At 38.0% G+C, this 11906-nt stretch overlaps 1 protein-coding gene across 1 annotated transcript in view; it reads left to right on the top strand.

Annotated features, from left to right (window-relative positions):
- ACOT12 (acyl-CoA thioesterase 12) overlaps positions 1 to 11906 on the top strand; it is a 77420-nt gene that overhangs the window by 39490 nt on the left and 26024 nt on the right. The window contains exons 6-9 of the mRNA XM_042781331.1: positions 2914 to 3070; positions 4723 to 4842; positions 6669 to 6819; positions 7452 to 7507. Of these exons, the coding sequence (XP_042637265.1) occupies positions 2914 to 3070; positions 4723 to 4842; positions 6669 to 6819; positions 7452 to 7507 (484 nt within the window). The remainder of the gene's footprint in view (positions 1 to 2913; positions 3071 to 4722; positions 4843 to 6668; positions 6820 to 7451; positions 7508 to 11906) is intronic.

The raw sequence follows: 11906 nt of genomic DNA, 5'->3' as shown, positions 1-11906 counted from the left end.
TATGTTACCAAAAACTCCAAAACCAAACTTACTGCCATTGAATTAATTCTGACTTATAGCAACCTCCACTGGGCTTCCCAGGCATTAAATCTTTACAGAGGTGGATTGCCCCCATCTTCTTTCCACAGAGCAGCTGGTGGGTTTGAACAGTCAACTTTCTGGTTAGCAGTCAAATGCTTTAGGCACTGTGCCACCAGAACACCTATAGAAGTGTTGTGTACAGTTATATCCCCCAAAATAGCACTAGACTTGAGTTAAAAAAACAAACAAAACAAAAACAAAAAACACCACCAACAACATGATTTCAAGTTTTGGCTGTCACTTAACTCCGTGAAATCACAAAGCTTGTAGTATTATTTCTATTTTATAGATTAGAAAACAAGGCTTAGAAAGTTTCAGAACCTCTGTATTTTAGCTATGTGGAAAAAAAACTTCGCTCATTTTGAGGCTTTGATTTATTTTGGCAATGTTGACTTGGGCAGTGGGTGGAGTGAGAATAGGCTGAATGGGATGGAGAGGGAGGCATAGGCTAGACAGGAAAGGAAGGGCTGGAACACCGTGGGAAGGATTTGGGGCTTTAATACCAGAACAATGGGAAGCTACAGACATACTTCAAGCAGGAGACCAAAATGATCAATGGAATGAAGGAGGAAGCAAAAACCAAGGAAAAAGACCATCAGTTAGTTGTAATTCTAAAAATTCCATCCGAAAATGGAATGAAAAGCCTCTGGAGCTATAGTTCTCTGCTCATCTATATGTGGCTATGCCGAGAGTTATCCAGTTCTCAGTTCCCAACGCCAGCTGGGTGTATGTGTGCTTTCACACTGCAAGCTCAGCTCTGCCTCTGACAGCACAACCGGGAAAGGCCCCCTGGTTTTTGAGTCCCCCTCCACTTCCCCAACATGTGAGATTTAAGCCTAGCTTGTGATTCACTTGATGATGCAGGAAACATAATTGAATACATTTTACTTCTTTGCAGTCAGAGCAAATGATTTCTTCATTGTTGAGAATAAAAACCAATTTGTCAGTAAATGAAGCAGATATGATTCAAAACAAGCAAGAGGACACTGAGAAATGCAATGTATTGTGTCTTTTCTGTTAGTGATTGCATTCATTACAAAACAGCTTCCACAGAAGGCCACATTCCCCTTCTGAAGTTTATAGTACAACAAACATGTTTCAGGTTTTCAGTGTCTGTGGAACTTTATAGCTCAAGTTCTCTTCTTATTAGCGATTTTATTGAAGTATAATTAACATACAATAAATGTTTTTGTTGGTAGGGGCTGTCAAGTAGGTTCTGACTCATAGTAACCCCATGTTCAACAGAAAAATATCACTGCCAGTCCTGCACCATCCTCACAATTGTTGCTGTGTTTAAGCCCATTGTTGCAGCCACTGTGTCAATCCATCTCAGTGAGGTGTTCTTCTTTTGGGCTGACCCTCTGCTTTTCCAAGTATGATGTCTTTCTTCAATGATTGGTCCCTCCTGGTAACATGTCCAAATTATGTGAGATGAAATCTCACCACTCTCACTTCTAAGGAACATTCTGGTTGTATTTCTTCCAAGACAGATTCATTCGTTCTTCTGACAGTCCATGGTATATTCAGTATCCTTTGCCAGCACTATAATTCAGATACCCCAACTCTTCATTAGTCTTCTTTGTTTTGTCCAGCTTTTTCATGCATTTGAGGCAATCGAAAACACTGTGTCTTGGTTCAGGCTCACCTTAGTCCTTCAGGTGATATCTTTGGTTTTTTTAGCACTTTAAAAAGGTCTATTGCAGCAAATTTCCCAAGGCAATATGTCATTTGATTTCTTGACTGCCACTTCCATGGGCATTGATTGTGAATCTAAGTAAAATAAAATCCTTGGTAAGATCAATATTTTGTCCATCTATCATCACCAAGAGATAGCCATTCAAAACAGAAAAATAGGATACTGTTAAAATTAGGAAAGGTATGTGTCAGGGTTGTATCCTTTCATCATACTTATTCAGTTTGTGTGCTAAGCGTATAATCCAAGAAGCTGGACTATATCAGAAGAATATGGCATCAGGGTTGGAGGAGGACTCATTAACAACCATGGATATGCAGATGACACAACTTTGCTTCCTGAAAGCAAAGAGGACTGGAAGCACTTACTGATGAAGATCAAAGACTACAGCTTTCAGGAAGGATTACACAACATAAAACAAAAATCCTCACAACTAGACCAAGAAGCAACATCATGATAAACAGAGAATACAATAAATGGTACATATTTAGATTTTGCAATTTGATGGGTTTTGACATATATACACACACCCATGAAACCATTGCTTATAATGAACATATCTGTCACCTCCCAAAAATTCTTCCTGCTCCTCTCTGCCTTGACCTGCCCTTCTTCCACTTCATGCAACTCAAATTTAAATTTAATCATTCTTTTAATCAAACTTCTAGTGGGCTTTTTAGATCGTTTGAAATAAACCAGTACCAGTTGCCTATAAGTTAATTCTGACTCATGGAGACCCCATATGTATCTGAGAACAACTGTGCTCCACAGGTTTTCAGTGGCTGGTTTTTCAGAAGTAGATTGACAGGCCTTTCTTCCAACATGCCTCTGGGTGGACTCAAATCCCCGACCTTTTATTAGCAGCTGAGTACATTATCCTTCTACACCACCCAGGAACTCAGTCGATTGGAATACGATCTCTAAAAGGCTTTTTTGGATTCACTATAAGTATCCACCACTGAAATGAAAGTCATTCACTTTAACAAAATGTGTTTTTGCTTCCTCAGGGATTTTAAATCTTTGGGAATAATTTCGTTTTTAGAAATATCCCATGATTTGAGTGTGCTGCTGGGAAGGAAAAGCCATAACCCCAAGTTCTGTGGTTAACTCCTTCATTGATATTTACATCAACCTTTCAGATCCCAAATGTGATGAAGAAGAAGGAACGGTTTCCACGGGGGGCACCTCTGTTCAGAGCATTGAACTAGTCCTCCCACCTCATGCAAATCATCATGGAAATACATTTGGTGGCCAGATTATGGCTTGGATGGAGACAGTGGCTACTATTTCTGCAAGGTTCTCAGCTTTGACGTTTAGTGTGTGGTTTGGGGACAAGAGGGAAGAGTCTAGAAAGAGCCCCAGATCCAGTTACTGGGCTCTTTAAAGAGAGAAAGAAAGGACTGAGAAAAATATGGCCTTTTATCAAAATGAGAAAACTATAAATCATTTACCTGTTTACCTTAAGACTGATCTGTCCTTTTGCTTGAAGGTAAATGTTACCATTTTGGGTTCAAATATAATAATGAAATGACAGTTCTAAAACTTTATTCTGAATTATGGATGCTGATCTTGCAGCACTGCAACTCATTGTAAATATAGTGTATGACAAATTAAATGCAGAATAGACTTAGATGACAGCCTCTACACTAAAAATAGTCAATCAAGTCACAAACCTTTCTAAAGGCAACTTACAACTAGATCAGACCTTTGAAGTTGTTGATTAAAATCTTTATGGCCAAAGGCTTAACTGAAAAATAAGTGGAGAAAAAGAGGAGTACTTGGAAGTATAATTTTAAACTCTCCTCCATTTCAAGAAAATTATTTTATTCTTACCAGAATCATGTAAGAAAATGAGTAGCTTTAAGGAACATGGTGTACCCTGAAAATGCATTTGAACAGGATCTACCTTTCTGATAATTTTTGTAATCACTGAAAATTATTAAGGTTTTCTTTTCCCCAAATATAAAGAATTTTATTATTAATTTTCCTATAGTTATAACTATGGTTAGAAACCTGTATTCATCCTTCCAACTTATAATGGATCTGCCACAATCTGAAACACATACAAATAAGGGAAGCTTGTTTTTAAAATGAGATTGTCATTCTTAACGACAATGAACCATTTGAACATTTCTATTGTAAAGGCTTACAATGTATTAACTGTGGCTCAATCTGCTCATTTAATGTTGACAATTCTTTAGAGTAATTGAATCACTACAGTAGGAATCTAAAATGTAGAAAATTATGGCAGTAATATTCTTAGATTAAATATTCTTTGTATTTCACACTCAAAAATTGTAAAATGTGTATCTCATAGCCTTTCAGGCTTTATACAACAAGAAATCCAGGGAATTTTTCTGTAGGGAAGAAAATTAGTCTTTTGATACAGGGCAAATTTGGTTAACTCTGAGATTGGAGTCAATGTGAATGGCACTAGCTGGCAGTTACCTTCCCATATCCCCCACTCCAACCTGGAACACTCAGGTCGAGTGGTTAACCATTTGTGCTACCCAGAAACTCCTTAGACAGCTATAAGTGAATTCAAACTTACACATCAATTTTTCTTTTTACTTCAAGTAACACCCTATCTGTTACTGTGCTCCTGATACATCAGGAGGAATGTAACCCTCAGATTAGAACAAAAGGTATTGGTTTGTCCTTCAGAGGTATTTTTATTGAGGACAAGAACAAAATAAAAGCACCAGTGTCTTATAAAGATCCCACTGCCTGGGGAAATGGTATTTCCCACGAATATTTGCAGATAGTGTATGGAACCATTCTCAACATAATTCAGTTCTTTATTTCACTTTTGAATTAAAATAAATGTTTATTTAGAAAGCATATTGAGAATTTGTCTATTGTAACCATTAAGTGAATCAGCAGTTCACAAAAATATTTCAGAAAGTGATTGCTTTCTTCTTTCTGTCTCCTTCCCTTTGTTTCTTCAGCCGCCTCTGCTGGGGACATGTCATTCTGAAGTCTGTGGACATGTTTAAGTTCCGGGGACCATCTACAGTTGGAGATCGTCTTGTCTTCAATGCCATTGTCAACAATACATTTCAGACCTGGTAATCCTACTTCCGTAGTGATACTGCCTCGGAAACCCAAGGAGGGGTCGCTATGAGTCGGGGCCGACTCGACGGCACATAACAACAACAACAACAACAAAGTGGTGATATAGTGGTTAAGGCATTTGGCTGCTAACCAAAAAGTCAGTGGTTTGAACCCACCAGTCGTTCCTTGGAAGAAAGATGGAGCAGTCTGCTACCATAAAGATTTACAGCCTTGAAAACTCAGTGGGGGTTGCTATGAGTTGGAATCAACTTGATAGCAGTGAGTTTGGGTTTTTTTTGGTTTGAAGTGTGTGTAGGGCTTTTAGGCTTCTTGTTGTTAGTTGCCACAAATCAATTCCAACTCATGCAACCCCATGCATGCTCCGTAGAGTTTTCAAGCCTGTGACTTTTGGAAGAAAATCACCACATCTGTCTTCCAAAGCTCCTCTAAATGGGTTCGAACTGCCAGTCCTTTGACAAGTAGTTGAGTGCTTAACCATTTGTGCTACCCAGGAACTCCTTAGACTGCTATAAGCGAATTCACACTTACACATAAATTTTTCTTTTTACTTCAATCTGAGGATAAGTGTAGATCATTTGTAATATCAGTGGATATTTGGAATACTCAATAACAAAATCATTGCCCAATTTTTTCCCTCAAAACTGCACTCAATCTTCAAAATCAGTAGACACGCATTTTAATTCCTTTTTCTGCTTGGGGCTTCCTCAAGTAAATTGTGAGATTTGGCTTTCTCTCATAATGACCATAACTCTATGTCCTGGTTGGCCTAGGACATCCTAGTTTGTACCCGTCCTGCTGATATAATATGGTTATAAGTTAAATACGAGCCCTAGTGGTACAGTGGGTAATTGCTTGACTGCTAAGCAAAAGATCCTGCCACTCTGCAGGAGAATAATGTGGTTGTCTGCTTCCATAAAGGTTTACAGTCTTGGAAACCCTATAGAGCTGTTCTACTCTGTCTTATGCTGTCACTAAGCATCTGAATCAAGTAGATAGCTATGGGTTTGGTTTTTATTTTATTTTATTTTTGGTGGCACAAATGGCAAAGCACTTGGCTGATAAACGAAAGATTCAAATTCACTGAGCAGCTCTGTAAGACAAAGACTGGTGATCTGCTTCCATAAAGATTACAACCAAGAAAACCCTATGAGGCAGTTCCACTCTAATACATAGGGTCACTATGAGTCGGAATCCACTCTGTGGCACCTAACAACAACAACATAAGCTAAAACATTATATATATATATATATATATATTTTTTTTTTTTTTTTTTTTAAAGTTAGTAAATACTAATTTATAAGTATCACAGTGACTGTCTGGTCAGGCAACTCATAATGGACCTGCTATTTCCCATCATGAAATGCAAACCACTTCTCATTTATTTCTATAATTCTTGTTACACAATGAAAAGTTTTAATTCAGTGTTTTTTTTTTTCTTTTTAAGTATGAAAGAGAATATCTGTGATTCTTATCTAATTTCAGTATTTTTTTTTTAATTATAGAACTACCGCTTTTAGAGAATAAAACTTTAATCCCACTCCATCACCTTGCATACCAAAATATGTTTATGTATGTATATAAAGTCCAAGGGACCTTTCCCCACTTATAAGAAGTAAAGTGGAAATGCTCCCAAGGGCTTGTACGAACAGATCCCTTGACCTTATACATGGGTTTCAATAATTGCACAGATTTGCAGATGGCAAAAGAAACTGGGGCCCTCATTGTCTTGTTTGCTCTGAGGCGGTGGTGGTGGTGGGCAGGGAGGCCTGTTGGTGCTCTGGCTATCTGTGCCTGCTGATCTGTGTGGTCCTTTTGCAGTGTTGAAGTTGGAGTGCGCGTGGAGGCCTTTAACTGTCATGAATGGTCTGAAGGCCGTGGCAGGCACATCAATAGTGCTTTTCTTATTTATAATGCCATTGATGACAAGGAAGAGCTCATCACGTTTCCCAGAATCAAGCCCATCTCAAAGGTCAGTTATTATCATGTGAGATTCAATAATCACACCAGTTATTCTGGGGGAAGCAGTGCGTACAGAGGTCTTCCCTCTTCTCCTTGCATCATCAACAACCTCTATGGCTACTTCCCCTTGATTTTCTTTCTTTTCTGCCTGATAAGGTAAAATGGATTTTTTTTCACATTAATTATTTGTTGAGATGATGGGTCCTTCACTTCCCTTCTACTTGGCCACATGCTCCTAGTGGTGGCATATCATTTTCTGTGTTCCCTATCTGACTCCTGCCCCCACTTCTTTATACTCAGTTCTCTGTACTACTGGACATTTGTCTGACCTACATCTCTTTCTCTCATTTTGGAATTGTGTTATTGCCATCTTTCAACTTTTCTAAGAACTCTATAGTGAGATATATGCATCATTCTGGTAGCAAAAATGCTAACAATCTTCATTTTAAAAGAAGAACTAAAATAGTTACAATTGTTGCATATTTATTCATACCCCTGTTTTGTCAGTTTAGCCAAGGCAGCCCTGATTGATGAAGAAAGTTCTTGCAGCGACAACACATCCTAATTAGACCTTTCAACTGACTTAAGAGAGTACTAAAATAGAGGAAATTATATTAATTTTACTTTGTTTTTTCATTGAAGGATGATTTTAGACGGTATCGTGGAGCAATTGCACGCAGGAGAATTCGCCTAGCGAGGTAAGGGATATTCAAGTAGTTCCTGACTTTTGGTGGGGTTCCATTCTGATGACTCCGTCATAAGTTGGTTCTGAGGTAAGTCAAATACCTCTTTTTTGTTGTTGTTGTTTTCATTGTTACTGGTTTTTATTATCAGTATTTTTATAGATCTGATCTTTGTCTTTGGGTGGTTGGAAACATTATATATAAACTTAATTAAAACTACATACACACATACATAAAAAAATACACAAATCATAAAAATGTACTCTGACAATGATGAAGAATTGTACAACATTGGCATTTTGCCTGTTGTGGTAATAACTCACTTATGGTAGATTCTGGATCATCTGGATTGAAAATTGAAAATTTCTAATAGAAAGTTGAAAATTACCAAATGAAAATTGGTAACAATTGTCTGTATGATCCTTTTCTTGTCATCCTCATACACTTTGTGGTAACATCTCATTGATTCCTGAATCAGCTATTGACTTCACCAAAGCAATCAGCATCTGGGTCCATGTTTTCAGCAACTGAAGCCCCTAATTTAGTTCAGAAAAAACTTCAGCTATCCTTTCACTATAAAATTTTTTGACAATTTCTCTCATTCCTCTTCCTCATTGTTTTTTTCTTCTTTAGTATTTCTTTCCTCCAAAATTAAGTCCTAATCTGTCAGTTCACCTTTGTGATCTATGAGCTGTTCTACTTTGGCAATACTAAGTTCTAAATTCTGTGTTCTTGCTATATGGATGATTTTTCCACTGCTCTCTTTCATCATACTGTTGTTGTTGTTGTTAGGTGTCATCGAGTTGGTTCTGACTCATAACAACCCTATGTACAACAGAACAAAACACTGCCCAGTCCTATGCCATACTCACAATCCTTACTATACCTAAGCCCATCATTGCACCCACTTTGTCAATCCATTTTATTGAGGGTCTTCTCCTATTTCCCTGACCCTCCACTTTAACAAACACAATATCCTTCTCCAGGGAATGGTCCCTTCTGACAACGTGACCAAAGTAGGTGAGACAAAGTCTGGCCATTATATCACTTCCGAGAAGAATTCCAGCTGCATTTCTTCCAGGACATATTTGTTTGTTCTTCTGGAAGTCCATGGTTCTTTCATTATTCTTTGCCAACATCACAATTCAAAAGCATCAACTCTTCTTCAGTTTTCCTTATTAATTCTCCAGCTTTCACATGCATATAAGGATATTGAAAATATTTTGGCTTGTGTTAGGTGCATCTTAGTCTTCAAAAAGACATTGTTGCTTTCGGCACTTTAAAGTAGTCTTTTGCAGCAGATTTGCCCAGTGAAATATGACATTTGATTTCTTGACTGCTGCTTCCATTTGTGTTGATTGTGGATCAAAATAACATGAAATCTTTAACAACTTCAGTCTTTCCTCCATTTGTCATGATGCTGCTCATTGGTCCAGTTGTGAGTATTTTTGTTTTCTTTATGCTGATGTATAATCCATACTGCAGACTGTAATCTTTAATCTTCATCAGTAAGTCAGTAAATGCTTCAAGTCATCTTCACTTTCAGGAAGCAAGGTTGTGTCATCTACTTAGAGTAGGTTGTTTATGAGTCTTCCTCCAAACCTGGCACCTCATTGTTCTCCATATACTCCAGCTTCTTGGATTATTTGCTCAGCATACAGATTGAATAAGTATGCTGAAAAGATACAACACTGACCCACACCCTTCATGATTTTAAACCATGCAGTACTTCCTTGTTCCATTCAAAGCACTGCCTCTTCATCTATGTACAGGTTCTTCATGAACACAATTAAGATTTCTGGAATTCCCATTCTTCTCAATGTTGTCCATCATTTGTTATGATCCACACAGTTGAATGCTTTTGCTGGTCAATAAAACACAAGGAAATACCTTTCTTGTATTCTTTGCTCTCAGCCAAGATCCATCTGATCTTGATACCCTTGTTCCACATCCTCTTCTGAATCCAGCTTGCATTTCTGGAAGTTCCCTGTCAATATACCGCTGCAACTGTTTTTGAATTATCCTCAGAAAGATTTTACTTGTGTGTGATATTAATGATATTGTTTGATAATTTCCACATTCTTTTGGATCACCTTTCTTTGGAATGGGTACAGATATGGATCTCTTCCAGTCACTTGGCCAGGTAGCTGTCTTCCACATTTCTTGGCAAAGATGAGTAGTACCTCCAGCGCAGCATCCATTTGTTGAAATATCTCAATGGGTATCCCACCAATTTCTGGAGCCTTTTTTTTTTCCCCCCCAATTCCTTCAGTGCAGCTTCAACTTCTTCCTTCAATACCATCAGTTCTTGATCATACACCATCTCCTGAAATGGATAAACATTGAAAATTCTTTTTTTGTACAGTGGCTCTGTATATTCTTTCCATCTTCTTTTGATACTTCTTCCATCAGTCAGTATTTTGCCCACAAAATCTTTAAGTATTGCAACTTGAAGCTTGAAATTTTTCTTTAGTCCTTTCAGTTTGAGAAATGCCAAGTGTGTTCTTCCTGTTTGGTTTTCTAATTCCAGGTCTTTGCACATTTCATTATAATAATTGACTTTGTCTTCTCCAGCTGCTCTTTGAAATTTTCTGTTCAGTTCTTTTGTCTTGTCATTTTTTCCATTTGCTTTAGCTATTCTCCATTCAAAAACCAGTTGCAGAGTCTCTTCTGTCATCCATTTTTAGTCTTTTCATCCTTTCCTGTCTTTTAGATGACCTTTTGCTTTCCTTGTGTATTATGTTCTTGATGTCATTCCACAATTTGGCTGAGTTTTTGGTCATTGGTGTTCAATGTGTCAAATCTATTCATCAGATGGTCTCTAAATTCAGATGGGATATATTCATGGTCATATTTTATCTCTCATGGACTTTTTAAAATTTTGTTCAGCTTCAACTTGAACTTGCATATGAGTAATTGATGGTCTGTTCCACAGTCAGCTCCTGGCTTTGCTTTGGCTGAAGATGTTGAGCTTCTCCATCACCTTTTTCCACAGATATAGTCAATCTGATTCTTGTGTATTCGATCTGGCCAAGTCCACATGTATAGCCTCTGTTTGTGTTGTTGAAAAAAAGGTATTTGCAATGAATAAGTTATTGGTCTTGCAAAATTCTATCATGCAATCTCCGGCATTACTTCTTTCACCAAGGCCATATTTTCTAACTACTGGTGATTCTTCTTTATTTCCAACTTTTGCATTCCAATCACCAGTAAAAATCAATACATCTTGATTGCATGTTTTGCCAATTTCAGACTGCAGAAGTTAGTAAAAGTCTTCAATATCCTCCTCTTTGGCTTTAGTGGTTGGTGCATAAATTTCAGTAATAGTAGTATTAACTGGTCTTCCTTGTAGGCATATGTAGGTATCATCCCCTTACTGACAGCATTGCACTTCAGGGTAGATCTTGAAGCATTTTTTTGTCACAATGAATGCCATGCCATTCCTCTTCAATTTGTCATTCCTAGCATAGTAGCCTATGTGATTGTCTGATTCAAAATGGCCAAATTCATTCCATTTCAGCTCAGTATTGCCTAGGATATTGATCTTTATGCATTCCATTTCATTTTTGACAACTTCCAATTTTCCTAGATTCATACTTTGTACATTGCCTGATCTGATTATTAATGGATGTTTGCAGCTTTTTCCCCTATCTTGAGTCATGTCCCATCATCAAAGGGAGGTCCTGAAAACTTTACTCCATTCATGTCTTTAAGATTGACTCTACTTTGAGGAGGCAGTTCTTCCCCAGTCCTATTTTGAGTGGCTTCCAACCTGAGGAGCTCATTTTCTGACACTGTGTCAGACAATGTTTCAGAGCTATTCATAAAGTTTTCCAGAAAGTGTTTCACTGGTGTTCATAAGGTTTTCACCAGCCAATTCTTTGAGAAGTGGATGGCCCTGTCCTTCTTCCCAGTTTGTATTAGTCTGGAAGCTCTGCTGAAACCTGTCCACTATGGCTGACCCTGCTGGTATATGAAATACTGGTGGCATGGCCTCCAGCCTCACTGCAACATCCACGCCACCACAGTACAACAAACTGACAGAGGAGTGGTGGTCCATCCTTTTATCCTGATCAAATTTTTGGAGCACGCTCACATAACTCAGCACTTTTTTCCAAATCTCCTACATGTATTTTCCCATACCTTCCTCCCACGAAGGTACAATGTTCCAGATACATTGAAGAATATTGTAATTCTTCCAGAAATCACATAATGTTATGGTACCTCCATCTGCTACAGCTATTGCCTGAGCAAAGCAGTCCAAAGGTAATATGCCTTGAAAATGGTGATCGTACCTCAATCAGTATTCTGAATCACAGCTATTGTACTGGGAACTAGATACGCCACTTTCACATCTTGGTTTAGATCACCAGGAGCTCTGGTAGCATAGTGGCTAAGACACTTGCCTGCTAAC

This window comes from Orycteropus afer, unplaced genomic scaffold (assembly GCF_000298275.1).
Source record: "Orycteropus afer afer isolate SDZICR_OR568_19922 unplaced genomic scaffold, OryAfe1.0 scaffold00107, whole genome shotgun sequence".
Taxonomy (NCBI): domain Eukaryota; kingdom Metazoa; phylum Chordata; class Mammalia; order Tubulidentata; family Orycteropodidae; genus Orycteropus; species Orycteropus afer.
This window is presented reverse-complemented; position numbering and strand designations above follow the sequence as displayed.